The 16,294-nt window shown below is 54.3% G+C and overlaps 2 protein-coding genes across 2 annotated transcripts; one reads left to right on the forward strand and one right to left on the reverse strand.

Moving 5' to 3' along the window:
• Window positions 1-363: 363 nt before the first annotated feature.
• On the forward strand, window positions 364-13,791 carry LOC117651619. The gene is made up of 9 exons (XM_034395789.1): window positions 364-566; window positions 7,615-7,812; window positions 8,660-8,860; window positions 9,109-9,273; window positions 9,358-10,851; window positions 11,070-11,154; window positions 11,247-12,349; window positions 12,432-12,604; window positions 12,673-13,791. Exons 1-9 carry the CDS (start codon window positions 474-476, stop codon window positions 13,637-13,639), a joined length of 4,479 nt encoding a protein of 1,492 aa, XP_034251680.1. The 5' UTR covers window positions 364-473; the 3' UTR covers window positions 13,640-13,791.
• Window positions 13,792-13,822: 31 nt separating this feature from the next.
• On the reverse strand, window positions 13,823-16,293 carry LOC117651620 (probable ATP-dependent RNA helicase DDX47). The gene is made up of 9 exons (XM_034395790.1): window positions 16,123-16,293; window positions 15,760-15,853; window positions 15,505-15,669; window positions 15,258-15,424; window positions 14,917-15,153; window positions 14,612-14,835; window positions 14,393-14,525; window positions 14,191-14,319; window positions 13,823-14,108 (listed from the first exon to the last, which is right to left on the reverse strand). The coding sequence occupies exons 1-9, from the start codon at window positions 16,189-16,191 to the stop codon at window positions 13,917-13,919; spliced, it is 1,410 nt and encodes a 469-aa protein (XP_034251681.1). The 5' UTR covers window positions 16,192-16,293; the 3' UTR covers window positions 13,823-13,916.
• Window position 16,294: the final 1 nt, after the last annotated feature.

The following is a 16,294-nucleotide window of genomic DNA, read 5'->3' on the forward strand; positions in this document are numbered from 1 at the left end:
GAATTTGATACGGAAACTAATCTGATATCTCAACAAGTGACATCAACAGAAGTCGCGCCACAATTTTAATTAGATTATTTAGTTATTTTCTGTAGGGGTGGAAACAGAGGCCTCCTCTTGGGCATCCCCCCCCCCCCCCAATCCCCAAATCCCCCATTTTTCCACCTTGGTTTTCGGAAAGGACGTCCCAAAACCCCATGAGTGCGAGAGAGACGACAGAGCGCGGGGATTCTGCAAAGGGAAAGGGGAAGGGAAGGGTTGCTGGCGGCTGGCTGTGTTGTTGTTGGGCGGTCTGCCGTGCCGGGTCCGCCGCCGCAGCGCAGGCAGGCAGCAGCAGCCAGAGCGCCAGTCACCCGCGAGGCTCGGTGCGCGTCAGCTGTGTGTCCGTGGAGCTCCAGTCCGCTCCAGTCCGCCCTCGACGTACCGCGTGCCGCTCAGTCGCGAGTCCTCTCCACCGCGAGTGCCGCAGCCCGATGGACTGGCGCGATTCCCTGCGATCGGATAACCAAGCCGGCCCCATGTCGAGCGCCCACCTGCAGCCCCTGGAGGCAACGACCGCGTTTCGGGTGAGTACCACTCCGCCAGCTCCCTCGTTTGACTTGGTTTGACCCGATCGGCTTGTCGTAGGTCGTGGCGGCTTGACTCGGCCGGCGGCGGCACTGGCAGCGCGGCGGCCAGGCAATGCGATACGATGATTGGACGCACTGGCGACCTGCTACGCTGCGCCGCTACGCCGCGCCGCCGACGTACCCACACTGGTACCCACCCGCTACATACCCCGGCCGACACGGCGTCTCGCCTGGGCGGGTAATTGTAAATTGCGCGTCGCGATGTCGACATTGAGGCGGCTAGGCTGCTCGGCTGGACCGCCGCGTCCTTAGTCGGCCCTAACGGGGAGGATGGAGGAGCCGCAGATGGCGGCGCATCCCGGCGCATTAGGGCCGTCTTGTTGCACGCCAGCAGCCAAGGCTGAGGCGCCAAGCGGCCGCGGGGTGGCCAGGCTGGGCCAGGCCAGCCAGATGTCGGGAATGCTCCTGCACTGCGAACGAGAAGGTGGAGGCATTCCACGCGCCGTTTCGGCCGTTGCCGCCTTGCGGTGCCGCCCATGGCCGGGGCCAAGGGAAGTCCGCGCAGGAACCGCGCGCGGCGCGCTTTGGCGGCCCTCGGGCCTGCAGCGCTGTCTCACTCGCACCCCCACGCGCATCGCGAGCGCGACAGGGGCAGAGCTACTGTTCGGAACCGCGCTGGTGTGACGGCTCGAATGGGGGTCACGCGCTGGCGCGCTGGTGCCGCCGCGGTGCCGCGGTGCTGCACCTGCCCGTTGACGTCGCGGGCTCCGCGTCGTGGGGGGCGGGGCCGGAGCGCGAAGCGCACCGCGCGACCAAGATCCGGAGATCCAGATGCGGCGGAAGAGTCCCCGCCCCCTTGCGACGCGGGCCCTGGTGGGGCTTTCGGGTGTTCGTGGTCTGGAAGTCTGGAAGCCGCCACGATTGCCTCTGGGATGCCAGGCCGGTGTAGTCTGGAGGTCGAAACAATAATTCCGCGCACGAGGCCAATCAAGGGGGCGCGGGGGGTTCGTGTTCGCGCTGGTTCGCGCGCGCGACAGAGTAAACTCGCGAGTGGCGGGGTTCGCTTCTGTTTCCGCGGACTCGGGCGGCGCGATGCACGTACTGGCCGTCTGCTTGGCGGCGACCGCGATGATGAAGCCGCTCTAGTTGTGGTGCGCAAGGTTACGTCAGGACGCCGTCGTCGGGCCCTTCCGGCCGAGGGCTGCGGCAAGGCGGGCAGGGCGGGACTTCCCTGCCGCGCCGCCGCCGCCGGCCCGCCGCCGCGTGTGGGATTCCATCCTCATCTTACCGCGTCTCCGGTTTCCATGGCGGAGGCTGTGTGGGGCGGGGCGGGGCGGGGCGGGGCGGGCCTCGGGCCGCGGCAAGTGACATATAAAAAGGAAACTGCCGAGAGTTGACATGGTTGCACAGTGGCGGCAGTGGCGGCAGTGGCGGCAGTGGCGGCACAGGTGTACCCCAGGCAGTGCACCGCCGTGGCACCGTCATCTGCAGGTGCAGGAAAGTCGGCTGCCGCGGCGTAGTGCAGCTGCCCGAATCGCCGGAAAATCGGCCTGCCGAGGGCGTGGCACGCCGCGCCGTCTCTCTCGCACGTCTACGCAACGCCCCTTGAGTGCGAGAGGGACAGAGCGAAGAGAGCAGTGTGGCCGTGGCCAACAATGCCTCTGCACTCAGGTGGCGGAAACTGGGCGCGGAACAGAACAGCCGTTGCTGCCGATGGCGGTGCTCGTCGGCGGCCTCAAGCACGCCAAGCAGGCCGCCAGCCAGGCCAAGGGCCAGGCCAAGGGCCAGGCCGAAGGCAGCGCGGGGCAAATTGAATGGAAGTGCCGCAAAGCCGCGCCGGGCCGCGCAAAGCACACAATGGAGTGATGGCGCCGTTGGCGCACCGCCGTTTTGACGCGCCGCCATTGAGGGGGACCGTCGGGGACCGTGAAACGTGAAAAGGCGAGGCGGGGGCGGTAGTCGAACCCACGGCCGCGTCCTTCCCGCTGCCGCCTCGGCGCGAGGAAGTTCAAGGCCTCAAGCTGCCGAATTTGCCGCTTTCGGTTTCCAGCCGACGCGATACGAGTATGTGCGCGCAGTGACGCATGTGACACCGGAAGTGAATGGCGCAGCCGCGTGGACCGGAACCTGCTGGACCATTTCCGGTGCCCCCCCTCGCGCGGGCCAGTTCGAGGAAAGGGCCCCTGGGTGCGACGAGTTTGCGTGGGTCGGCCTGCCTGCACCGGAATCGACAGTGACACTTGTGTCCGATCGTCATTCTAGGGCGCGTCTGGAGTTTTGGCCGCCTCCACCGGTCGTCTGGCCCACTGTGCGCTGATTGGGCGAATGCTGAGAGGGGGAAGGCGGATGGGATGGGCGGCTTGATCCGATTAAAAGGCAGTCGGTGCGCTATGCCCCGCCGCGCCTCGCTCTGCGCCGCCTGCAGGTTGTGCAGCACTATGCAGCACGCGTGGGGCGGGGCGGGGCCCGCCAAGTGTGAAAGTTTCCTTACGGCATAAATAGATTGCGATAATGCATCTGCGCGTCCATGGCTGCATGGCTCCACGGCGCGCATTCGCGCATTGCAATGAAGCAGCGAGGCAGGGCCTGGCCCGGCTAGAGGCTAGAGGCCCGGCCGCCCGGCTCATCGGCTTGCGTGCATCGGCCGCCATGCCATGCCGCTGCCCTGCTTCACGTCCTCCAGCAGTGTGCCTGCCGTGCCTGCAGCACGCGCGCTTCTTTGTCGGCGTTTCCTCGGCGGCGTCCTCGCTGGAACGAGTCCGCCGCGTCCTGTGTCCGCTTCCTGCGGCCGGCCGCGTCGCGGTGGTCACGTCCGCGTGGCCGCCAAATTGCACATTTCCGAAGCCAAGTCGTGTGCGCGCAGTGAGTGAGTGAGTGCGTTTTCGTAAAAGTGCTTCCGTCCGTGTGCAGCACTGTTTGTGCTGGAGAAAGCCCCGCCTGGCGGCCTGGCGGCCTGGCTCTGGCTTGGCGCTCCAGCCGGCTAGGCTCCAGCGGGGCTCCAATATTGACGGCTGCGCGGCCGGCACGGGACGGCACTAACTCTCTTGTTCTTGTCGGCCGGGCGGCGCTGCACTGTGGGCTGCTTCCCAACGGCGCCGCCGTCTCTCTCGCACTCGCGGGGCGGGTCCGTCCGGCCGTCGGGCAGTCGAAGGGGTGCGAGAGAGACGACGACATACCGCCGGGCACGCGGCACGCCGACGGCACGCCCCAGCAGTGTAGCGACTGGCCGCGCCGCTCAACGCCGCGGTGTGGCGTGGCGTGCAGTGGCGCTGTCCATACTGGCGTTACTGGAGGTACTGGCGGTACTCGAGGTGAGAGCTATGCACTCGGCGTGGCACAGTGGGCCAGAAGACCGGTGGAGGCGGCCAAAACTCAAGACGCGTTTTGAGCTCCAGAGTCGCTAAACAGGACTCGAAGCGAACGTGTGACCCCACCAATGGATTCCTCGTTCGGAGAGCAATCCATTGGTGGGGTCACACGAACGTTTCGAGTGCTATTTAGCGACTCTGGAGCTCAAAACGCGTCTTGAGTTTTGGCCGCCTCCACCCGTCTTCTGGCCCACTGTGCGTGGCGGTCCGCGGGCCTCAGTCCGCCGCGCCGCGTCCGTCTTGCAGTCATCCGCGTTTCCGACCGACAGGAAATTTGAAAGACACAAAAAGTGCACGCACCGCGCGTGGTTTTTGTAGTGTGTCGTGTCGTTTCCCCCGAGGGAGGGGCGATATGGGGCGTAGCGCTACGCGTGGCCAAGCGATCATTTGGTCCTTCCTGCCGCGCCGTGCGCTGTGCGCTGTGCGCTGCCGCGTACGCGGGGCGTCCCTCATGGCGCGGTCCCCGTGGGCCCTCCGTGCCGTAAGTGCTCCCCACTCCCCGCTGTTACTTCACGGTAAGCTTGCGTGCTCCAGTTTGCAGCGGTGAACGAAAAAAAAATACATTTGCGATTCTGTTTTTAATTTATTATTTTTTGGGGGAAACGGGTTTTCTGTTCCAGCGCGGCCGTGCAGCCGGTGAATGTCGCTCTGTGTCACTGCTTTCGCGGTGCCCTGGCAGTGCTTTCGCGCCGTCTGGTTCATTACTCGCTGGAAAGTCATTTACGGCGGCATTTATTGCAAGGTCATCTCGCGTTCCCGGCGCGCGGCGCGTCTGCCGTGCAGTGCAGTGTTCGAGGAACATTTGGCGCGGTTTGATTGTCTTCGGGAGTGGGGGGGATTTCGTTTCACTTTTACTTTTTGATTGCCGTTTCTTTGCCCCTCGTGCGTGGTGTGCGCTACCTTGCCGCCGCGCCTTGCAGTGTACCTACACGACGTGACGCACTCGGCGCACCAATCCTTGAAAAAAAATAAATAATTAGTTGCTCTACATGCGCGTTAGACATGTGGACTTTTTTTTTGGCGGTGTGGTCTGGAAGATGGCAGTGTGGCCACACTCGGTCAGGGCTCCACACGTAACGAAACCGGCGGACTGCGGCAACGGCCAGGGAACCACGGAACCACACACCGCGAAGAGCTTTTTCCATTTCTGTCAATCACGCCAGCTGGCCGGTGACCGCCGCACCCGTTTCACCGCGAGGCCGCGGTCGCGGGTTCGAATACGCAGTCGCGACCGTGTTTCGCGGGTCGTGGGACGGATTCCGCACGCGTGAGCAGGCGACCCGCGAAAGTCGACAAAAGCCCGAAATGACCCGGCTGAGTTTCCGAGCCGCACGCCCGGAGCGGAATTCGGTTTTGGAGTCGGCTGGGAACTGCGAGCTGGCTGTCGGCTGGAACTGCGGGCAGCCTGGCTCCGCTGCTGTGCGTTTGTTGTGCTGATGAATGGGCAATGCAGTGCGAGCGCCTGTCTCTCTCGCACTCGTGTCCAGCCCCTGCATCCGTTCCGCTTTCTGCCCCTGCCTGCTGCCGCGGCATGCCGGCCGCGCTGCCTGCCTGCAGGTCCTGAAGGTCCTGGCGGTGGGGGCGCTGATGAGTTCGCGGCGGGGAAGCAGGGAAGCCCCACGCGGGGCGGCGGCGAGGCAAAACTGATCGGCAACAGGCGACTGGCTGACTCGCTCTGTCTCCGTCGCACTCGTGGCGGTCCCCGCAGGGGTGCGAGAGAGACGGAAAGCGACTACTCGAAATGGCTCGACAGAGTGACGTTGACGGAGTGCAGGCACTTCTCGAAGCTCGGCCAGGACTTTGCTCGGCCCGCTATGACAATGGCATTCTATGCACTTGCCCGAACGAGGCCTTCCCTTCCCCCACCCCGAGTGCCTCGTCCTGGACAGGTGCCCCGCCCTGGCGAAGCGGCGTAGCCTGGCCGCGACGCGGCGGCCACACCCTCTGACGGCGGCGTAGTAGCGCCCCGCACGCCAGTGCACGCCACCCCGGGGGCGGTCCGGGGCAGCCCCCGGCCCGGGGCGGCTATGACTCAGGCCCCGCCGTCCCGGCTACGCCGATGTCTGCGCCACCACACCGCAGGGCACCGCATGGGGGCGCCGGGCTGGCCTCGCGAGGGCTCACGTGGGTGTTTGGACGGCTGTCCCGACATGACGAAAACAAATCTCGGAGGCGGCCGTGCCTAATTGCCAGTGGCGTAGCCGCGCTAGTGACGTCGGCTCCAGCACGGCTCCAGCGCACAGTGGGCCAGAAGACTGATGAAGACCGCTGGGCTGGACGTGATTTGAGCTCCAGAGTCGCTAAACAGGACTCGAACCGAGCGTGTGACCCCACCAATGGATTCCTCGTTCGGAGAGCAATCCATTGGTGGGGTCACACGTTCAGTTCGAGTCCCATTTAGCGACTCTAAAGCTCAAACCGCGTCTAGAGATTTGGCCGCCTCCACCGGTCTTCTGGCTCCAGCCAGCGGTGGACTCTGCGCTTTGGCCGTCGCCGTTCGCCAAATAATGGCTGGTGTAGGGAAATGAGGTTGGGAACGGCAAGAAAGTCCGCCTCGGCCGGCATCGCCGCTCTCAGTGCATTTCATTAATTAGGTAATCTGACTTGGCGGTGACCATCGGGTCCCGGACGCGTTCGCGCGCGGCGACGGGAACCCGATGCCGCTCGGCATTGTTTCCGCGACGCGGCTGCTGCCGCTTCCCTGCCAGTGTGTCTGGCAGGCTGCCTGTCCTTGAACCCACGACACAGTGAAAGTGCTCGCCGGGCACCCCGTGTCCCCCGTGGCGCTCTCGTTGGCCATCCAGAGCGACGCCGAAGAGCGCTGTCTCTCTCACGCCCGCACCGCACCGCGAGTGCGAGAGAGACAGAGCGTGCCGGCCGCGAGGCTCGCGCGAGGCACCGCCGTAAAGGCGCACTTTAAGTCTTTGGCGCGCGCGTGTGTGTGGAAACGCGGAGGGAGCACCGTTTTTGTCTGACACGCGTGCTGGTCGACAACACATGCACGAGGCGAGGCAAGGCGAGGCCTTTCGAGGCGTGACTTTCAGAGCGTGCAGGGCGTGGAAGGGTGTTCGACCACGCTGGGCTAACTGGATAGGGTCTTGTTGCTGCCGGCCGCCTGGCCACTGGGCCGCCAGTCGGCGGAACGGAAAATGCACGACGGCTATGACGTCACGCCGTTTGGACACTGAATTTGAGGTGGTTTGACGGCGTGGCCATAGTCACGGAGTCGCGAGGCTGGTCGTCTGCCACAAGGTGGCGATGCTGCGGCGATGCAGCGCCCTGCCCCTCGCCCCCGAGGGGGCCCACGGCCCGGCCGCGGCCCGCGGGGGCCTTGCTTTCGTTTTGATTGCGGTCTGTGCAGGCCTGCTGCTGGTCCGCAGGACGCGTGTTGTGGTCTGCGGAGTCTGGCCATATCTCAATTGCTCTATTGAGGCTGTATAAGTAATCCCTGTTTTTTCGAACCGCGGTTTGCTCCCGAGCGTGGGGTGGCTGGTTGCGCTGCGGAGGTGTTGGCCAACCCGGGCTGTTTTTGCTGCCCCTTCAAAACGCGGGCGGACGCTGCGAAAAACAAAAACGCAGTTCGCTGTTATCCGCTCGGTTTCTCCACCGCGGTGCTTAGCTCTGGCTGTTCTGTTGATGGCTCCGCTAACGAACGTGTGTTGGGCGTGTTCTGGCAGGGCGAGGCGGACCCTCCAGCGGCCATGGCGCCCGGCGTCGCCGCCAAGGCCGAGAAGGCCTCCGAGCAGCCGCCCTCCACCAGCAGCCTGTCCGTGTCCACCGCGACACCGCTGGCCTCCTCCACGCCCTTGGACGCCGCCGCCAGCAACAAGCCCACCGTCAAGATGGAGGGCTACCTGGAGAAGAAGGGCAAGATGGTGAGTACGAGTGTCGTTGGGGGGACTGATGGCGACATGGCGAAGAACCTTTACTCCTACCAGAGTCCGAGAGAGACGGCGCTGTGTTTGGCGGCCGGAATCTCTCTCTCTGATGCACCACCGCTGGCTCCGCTGGCGCTGCTCCACAATGGGCGATTGTTCCTTTTTTTCGGGCCCGTGAACTGTCCCTGTCCCCCCCCACTGTTGGATACCCGAAATCTCCACCGGCATCAGCGCCGCGTGTTCAGAGAGGGCGCGCGTCGCGTGGGAAAGGCTGAAAAAAGTACGTTTTTAAATGTCAAGTTTGTGGCGGCTGGTTGCCTACACTGCCCCCTTGACGCGGCCCAGATTGCCGCAGTGCAAGGGCTGCGCGGTGCGCGGCTGCAAGGGCGGTAATTACGTGGAAAAATGTGACGTGTCTCATTACACAAATGGGGAGCCACGCCCTCCGCGCCCCGCCACGCCACGCCCTTCAGTAGCACCTTCGCCAAGAGCGCGCGCTCCAGAAATAAAAAGCAAGAATAGAATGAAACAAGAAACGTAGAGCTGATTCGGAGAGGGGAAATGGGACGCGGCGCGTGGAGCGGCGGGGTGGGGCGGGGCGGGGCGGTAGTGTGGTCTAGCCCTTAATGGTAATGGTAGTGCGGCCTGTTACGCACCGCAGTGTGGTGGGTCTGCCTATCGGCGCCTTAGGGGCGAACCAGCGAACCAGCACGGCCACTGTAAGTGACTGTCGTCAGGCAAATGCGCGACGCTGCGAGGCTAGGGCTCGTCGCGCTCGTGTCTCCCCTTCCAGATTGAATTTCATCTCATCCGCGGTAATCTCATTCTGTTTCTCCCCCCGCAGCGCGTGGTGGCCATGTGGAAGAGGTACTGGTTCGTGCTGGAGGGGCGGCTGCTGCTGTACTACAAGTCGCAGCAGGAGTACGCGCGCCTGTCGCCGTGTCGCGGCTCCCTCAACATGGGCCTGGCCTCGTGCGTGCGGCCCGGCGCCGGCCCCGACCACCACGTGCTGGAGGTGGTGCTGCGCTCGCACGTCGTGTCCTTGGTGAGTGTTGCACTGGTAGACAAAATTCTAGACGCATTTTGAGCTCCAGAGTCGCTAACTGGGACTCGAACCGAACGAGTGTCCCCACCAATGGATTCCTCGTTCGAAGAGCAATCTATTGGTGGGGTCACACGTTCGTTTCGGAGCTCTAAACGCGTCTAGAATTTTGAGCGGTCTTCTGGCCCACTGTGTGCCGGTGTCGTCGGCAGGGGGTGGTTGTGGTTGGTGGTAACAGTGTCCTGTTCCAGCGGGCGAAGGAGCGGTCCAGTCAAGAGCAGTGGCTCAAAGCCCTGCTGGACTCCATGGCGACGGCGTCCACCACCACCGCGCCGGGGAAGCCCGCCAAGGAGGCCGGAAAAGGGCCTCTGCACTTCCGGTATCCCTCTGCGGACAACCTCAGCAAGGCCGAATCGGTCAGTTCTTCCACACCTTGATTGTTTGCTTTGAACCAATCTGGGGTGGCGGCAGAAATTGTAAAATGATGATTCTTTTTTCAGCCTCTTTGTGATGATGGGGACGCTGGCACTCAGAGAGAGAAGCACCGCACCCTGCCCAACTGGAGGGGTCGAACTCCCTCCTCGGAGCCTCACAAGATGCCAGGGTCAGAAGTTCACGAAACTCCAGAAGATTCTGGGAGGTTCCTCGCGGAGTTGGACATTGTTCCCCGAAAGGTGCTGGCCGGCAAGGGGGCTCACGCTAAGCTAGCCCGCCAGGGCTCTATCCTCCCCATTCTTGGCAAGCAAGAGAACCCCTCTCACCCGGGCTCGCCACGAGCTCTACATGGGCAGGATCCATCTCCGTTTGGAAATCAGCGATACTCGTTTCATGGTTTCCGCAAAGCTGAGAATGCCACACCAAATGGATCTAGTGTGTTGCAAATGGCAAGTGGTAAGGGAAGACAAGAGATGGCGAACAAACCGAAAGGATTCAAGAACTTTGAAAGTGTCTTGAAAAAGCAGTTGAGTTTTTCAAGCCCCTCAAGTGAGAAGGATTCCCTTCACAACAAAAATGACATCAAAAGCACGCAGATATTGGAAGAGAATTTAAAGACCTCTAATGGCAGTGCTGATGAAAAATTAAGTTGTAAATTTTGTCACAGGAACTTGAGATCTGAGGGTGAAAAATGTTACTGTCTAAAAGTGAGCACTCCATTGCTTGAAGAGGACAAGGAAAATGTGCTGAAGTGGAAACCAGATCAAGATACTCCAAAATTTCACTCTGATGAAAATCAAAACCAATTGTTTAAGGACACTTCATTTGAGCAAAGGAAGGCAAGTTCTGGAAGAAAATACTCTGGGTCAGAAAGAGATCTTCTCCTTACTCCTGGAGTGGATCTGAGTTTTCAAACTCCGGACGGACACGAGTTTGCAAGGCCAGTACGATGCACTTCGGCAGATGAGCTGTGGTCTCCTCCAAAGAAGAGTTTCAAAGACATTCATATAAAACACAGCAAGTTTAATCAAATGGGTCCAGATGCTCAGTACTTCTCAGTTACTGATATTGATAATGCCTCTCATACTTTGGAGTCTCGTAGGTCTGAGCCTGTTGGCATTGAAAAGAACAAATTGGCCAAAATGTCACTTTGCCAACGGCTCATTCATGGAAATGGAGAATACATCAAATATTCAGAACCAGAAGATTGTGATAAAAGAGACTCCACATTAAACACAACTATTGATTCACATGCTCAGGATGTAAAAGCTAAAAGCAAACTTCGCCTGAGGAAGCGAAAGGGTTCAACTGCCAAAGATAGTTACAGCCTGGCTGATAATTTTGAAAGTAGCAACAAAAAGAGAGTGCCAGTGCGCAGTCGTCTAAGTTTTTTGACGAGAGTCTTGTCACATGTACGGCGTACCAAATCTGAAGACGTGATGGATCATCCAGAAACAGAGGGATTATTTTCGGATGATGCATTTTTGTCTCCACATCCTGACCTGCAGTCAAAATGCAGAACTCCTGTCTCGCGCATGCTTGAAGATATGAAGAAAATGGTACGTACTACTCCAGATTAAGTGGCACTTTTCTGTAGTTCTGTTATCAGCTGGTATGTAGTTCGTTTCTGAGTAAACAGTAATTTATGTACTGTGATGGTATTTACCTTTTGAAAAGTAGCAGGTTCTAGTTGTTTATCAGTAGGGTTGTGTTGCTTAGAAATTACCGCATGTTCTTTGGGAATATTTGTATGATTGTTCGGTGCATGTTTTTTTAGGAAAGTGGACCAAACTTTCAACTTGGTCCATCAAATCCTGTGTTTGGTGAAGCACCTGAGGAGCCACCCCCTGATTATGACTCTGGTAACTTAGTTTGTATTTAGTTTCCTTCTGGATTGCTGGACCGGGAAGTTGCTAAGCTATTTCTGATGTTTGTTTTCTTTCTTCTGTTGAAGTTGGCGTGGAGCCAGTAGCCGGGGCAGGTGACAGCTCCAATGATGAACCACCACAACTTCCTCCTAGAAGAATGAAGAGGCCTCGATCTCCATGGCATGATGTGCCAACCAACAACTCTCCTGTTATAGATCTGGACAACGATGCTAGGCAAAGGCTGCTCTCTGCAGCCAAGTACGGAAGAGTGATTGGGACTAGAACTTCACACAGCATGGATTTCTATGACTGGAGTGACCCTCATCCAAGCGATCACTCTCAGCATCATGCATATGAAGTTGTTTCTGATGACACTTCACCTGCCGGCTCTAATGAGCATTTAGCCATATACCTTAGCTCCGAGTCCAGTGATGAGGAATTTCATGAAGATGTGGTGTTACGAAGAAATATTCGGGATGGAGAATTTTTGTTTGGTATCCAAGACCAGCCAAATCCATTTGGAAATATTACAAGTCCATCTGCAATGGAGCCTCTCACAATTAGCACAGATATGTTACCAATGCTGGATGAATCCGGAAGAGTGGGTCTTTCGCATGTAGAGGCCATGAAATTAAATCTGTTGATGCAGGCACAGAGAACATCTACAGACTTAGTTAAGAAACAACAGGAAAAACGAGACAGGCAGAAGAGCTCTAGCATTGTAACTGAGGATATTGTTCAAGCAGACCGTTTTCAGTTTGCTGCAGAATGCTTGCAAAAACCCCCAGAAGAATTTGCTGACAAAGATGAATTAGCATTAAATGAAGTAATTGAATCGTCAGAGAAAGCTGTGGCTGAGGTGCAATGTCTTCTCTCTCCCACTAAAGAAACTTTGAATACTGTAAGTAATTCATTAGAGTGTGATGACAGAGGTGGCACTGAAAGCCAGGACAGTGTGCTCACAACAGAGCTGCCTCCATCACTTCCTACCAAGAAAGTCAAAGGGCTCGCTGCATCATGCAGTGAGGGTGGTGCAAACCGGCATTCAGATGAGTTGAATGATTTACTTGCTCAACTGGCTGGCATGACAACAGCACCACTTCTTCCAGTTGGAGCGACTTGTAGTCTACAGGTTGGATCAAGGGGTCCGGATGGTGAGAGTGCATCCAGCACCACAGCTCATAAACAGGTACTACATATTGCTGCTTATTATACATTTGAATTTACTCTCACCCTCAACTGCTAACTGTCCATTTTAATTGAACTTGCAGAGTCTATCTTTGGAAGTGGTTGGTAACATGTACGACTCTGAACCAGATTATGATATTCCAAGACCTCATGCTTCGTTACTTCAAATTCTTCCTCAGAGTGGCAGGCCTTTTCCCGAGGCCACAGATGAAGGGATGAAAGCCACCCATTTCTTTTCTAGGCCTGAGTCACCAAGGTAAGTTAAATAGAAAAAAAGTAAATTGTTTTCAAATATCTGTTTCAATACCTTTTGAATGTGTGCAGGCAGAGCATCTTGGGAGACCAAAGCTGTAGCGGTCACATGTCACCAGATTCCCTCGACTTCCCTTTCATGCCAACAAGACACTCATTGAATTGGGATATGAGTAATGTGACCTTAGGACATGTGCTGGACACACGAGATCTTCCGAAACCTCGCATTAAAAAGGATAGAAGCAGAAGAGCAACATTAAATGGGCCCATTACACAGCAGACGGTGGAATGTGCCTTGAATTTTAACATTCCTCTTTTACGCCGTAACTCAATGGAGCTGTCTTCAAATGAAACTGAAACTAGTAACAACCAAAGAGATCGCAGTGCAAATGAGCTGAAACAAGTTAAAAGGCTTTCAGCTTATGAAGCAGCTATCTGTGAACACAGTTCTACCCTGCACAAATCCTCAAGCCAACCAACTTGCATTGGAAAGATATGCAAGAAATTAGACGTGTCTTTATCGTTGGAAGATATCAGTGAGAAATCAGAGTTAAACTCAGATTCGGTTGCATCAGATGCTATTACCAATGTTAGATCACTACCAAAATTGGATGAGGTAGACATGGACTCATTAGAGGCCTCAGAATTCAAGAAGTCAGAAGTACTTGAAGGAGGGGCAAAGACATTAGTATCTATAGTTGAGGAGTCTGATGTTTTATCTGATAAGAGTGAAGATGACCCATCTACTGGTTCTGCATCAGAAGGTGCAGTTATGTTGGGAAATTCTAACAACTCAGCAACGGACCAACTCACTACTCAGAACACTGATAGTGACTTGGAAATGTTATCAGAAGATGAATCTGAATTTGCCAACAACCAGAAAGGGCATCATGAAAGACCAGGTAAACTAATAGAACCAGACAGTCTTTTGTCAGAAACTATTTTGTTGAAAAAATTAGATATTGAATCAAGTACATTAGAATGCGAGAGTACAAAAGACACATCACTAGAAATTGATTCATTGGAACTCAAAAAATGATTTTGTCATATCAATTTTACTGTAATTTTATCTGAATAGTCTGCTTTTATTGTTTAACATGTTTTTTTTTCTTATAATATTTTATTACATGTTTCAGTGTTCAAAGTAAGAATTATTTTATTGAAATAAAATTTTATTAGTTAATTAGTTAATGATTTGTTTCAAATGAACTTATACTGCAACTGGATTCCTATACATTTATTCAATTACATCCTTGTGCTATTTGCATAATACAAAAAAGGAAAAAATTATGGTTCACAGAACACATTAAAAATAATCAGTGACGCTTCCCTTTTGCACCCCCACCCTTGCCACCTCTCGCACCCTTGCCACCCTTCCCTCCCCCGAACTTTCCACCCTTCTTTCCCATCAACCGTTTTCTTACTCCACTTGATGTTTCCATGTCATCATCCTCTCCATCACCTCTCTTCCGTTTTCCTCCCTTCTTTTCATCTTGATCTTTCATTTCCTGCAATTAAAACAGTTGCACATTAGGTACCATTAGGCAAAACTGAACAAAGCTGACACAAAAACAGAAATACGCTATTTACCATTTTGGCTACACGCTGGGCTTCTGCTACTCTTTCTTGCAGAAGCATCACTTCTTCCTCCTCCGTTTTGTATAAAGGCAGTTGCTTGCCAATCAGATGCTCTATTCTTTGATAAAGCTCTACATCATACTGAAATGATATACATTAATAGTACAATGATTTTGACTTGTTCCCCGCTAAACACAAATCCATGACCACAAACCTGAGTGACGAAGGTTACAGCTTTACCAGCACGACCTGCTCTTGCTGTTCTGCCCACACGGTGGATGTAGTCCTTACTGTGCATGGGAATGTCAAAATTGATAACAACATCTACATGGGGTATGTCCAAACCTCTGTAAATGAATGGCACAAAATTAATATGACAATTTCATGAGCAACATCACACTACAGAGAAGACAGATGAATGAAGTAAGCTTACCTGCTAGCAACATCAGTTGATATAAGTATGGATCTGGATTTTGCCTTAAACTTTGTCAACGCAGCAAGACGCTTGTTCTGTGACATTTGTCCGTGCAGAGGCACAGCCATCATGCCTAAACTCCTCAGTAGAAGGGCTGTTCTCATCGTATTACTACATGTTGAACAGAATATCATAGATGAATTTCCAGCCATTTCATTGAGAATATGAACAAGATAAACATCCTGGAAACAAGACAAGATTTATATAATATGAAGAGCAGAAGATGGAAAACATACTGCAAACTAACTGAAGAGCAAGATTACCTTGAACCTAGCAGGAATAAATAAATAGGATTGTTGGAGTTTATCAACTGTTTGATATTTTGATGAAACTTCAACTTTCACTGGATCGGTCAAGGACGCCCTTTGAAGTTTTTGGACTTTTTTAGTCATGGTTGCTGAGAAAAGGAAAGTTCTGCGCTCTCTAGGTATAACCTTGAGGATCTTATCAACTTCAACTTCAAAGTCCATATTCAAAATTCTATCTGCCTCATCCATGACCTAAGAAAAATTATTACAGATATAAAACATATTATTAAATTCTGAAAGAGTGACAAAAAGAAGAGTTTGTAAGCAATGCAACAAGAGTTAAGAGCAACACTTACTAAAAACTTTAATGCTCGCAGATTAAACCCTTTTGTGTTTTCTAGATGGTCAACAAGTCGTCCAGGTGTGGCAATCAAAATATGAGGCTTTTTTGCAAGCATTAAAGACTGTGCCATCATGTCCATTCCACCCACAATTACAGCACACTTGACACCAATGCTGGCACCTGTCAATGACAAGATGACAAAACCATCATTAACATCTCATAGGCATACCACAGCTTTAAAAGAAAAAAAAAAAACTTACCTAATGCCTCAAACTGTTCACTAATTTGAAAAGCCAATTCTCTCGTAGGAGTCAGAACTAGAGCAAAATATCTTTGAGGATTTTCGAGAAGTGCTTGAAGAATGGGGAGAGCGAATGCGCCTGTTTTACCCGAGCCAGTCTCTGCTAGACCTATGACATCTTTACCTGAGGAGCAGATGGATGGATCATTAATTTTATTTGAAATTTGTGAAAAGAACTAAGGTGCGACAAGTAATAAATGATCTCATATCCAACCTTGAAGAGCGACTGGAATAGCTTCTCTCTGAATTTTCGATGGTGCGGTCCATTTCAGTTTCTCACAGGCGTCACATAGCACGTCGACAACACCCTGTAAGAAAAGAACACACAAAAATCCATACGCCACATTAATTGAGAGGTTAGAACAACATTCTTGGCCGATGCAAGGCGTCACGCGAAGCTGTACACACGGCAATAGTGTACTATCAATAAGATTTATCAGGGCTATACGTTGCCTTCAGGATGGAATTTATCCGTTCAAAACGAGAGGTGTAGTTAAAACGAAAACTTGCATCTTTGGCCTGACAGCATGGCACAAGTCAAGCCTCAGTTACTAAGCTCATAACAAAGAAGCCTTACCAAATCCTTGAAGGTGACAGTTTCAGTTTCGGTTTCAACTTCATTAATCGTATCCTCCATTCCCTCCATTCTGTTACTGGTTTACGAAAGGCAAAAAATAACAGAAGAGTCTTGACTTCACGACTTCACACTTGTGCACAACAACAAACCACACGTTCCTGCGAAGAACAAA

This window comes from Thrips palmi, unplaced genomic scaffold, assembly GCF_012932325.1.
Source record: "Thrips palmi isolate BJ-2018 unplaced genomic scaffold, TpBJ-2018v1 HiC_scaffold_6, whole genome shotgun sequence".
NCBI classification, from domain to species: Eukaryota; Metazoa; Arthropoda; class Insecta; order Thysanoptera; family Thripidae; genus Thrips; species Thrips palmi.

Coding starts and splice junctions, on each gene's coding strand:
- LOC117651619 (XM_034395789.1), top strand. CDS start 474: ATGGACTGGCGCGATTCCCTGCGATCGGATAACCAAGCCGGCCCCATG. Junction 9,274..9,357: donor ACCTCAGCAAGGCCGAATCG/GTCAGTTCTTCC, acceptor TTCTTTTTTCAG/CCTCTTTGTGATGATGGGGA. Junction 12,605..12,672: donor TCTAGGCCTGAGTCACCAAG/GTAAGTTAAATA, acceptor GAATGTGTGCAG/GCAGAGCATCTTGGGAGACC.
- LOC117651620 (XM_034395790.1), bottom strand. CDS start 16,191: ATGGAGGGAATGGAGGATACGATTAATGAAGTTGAAACCGAAACTGAA. Junction 15,854..16,122: donor CTGTCACCTTCAAGGATTTG/GTAAGGCTTCTT, acceptor CTTTTCTTACAG/GGTGTTGTCGACGTGCTATG. Junction 15,154..15,257: donor TGCGAGCATTAAAGTTTTTA/GTAAGTGTTGCT, acceptor AATTTTTCTTAG/GTCATGGATGAGGCAGATAG.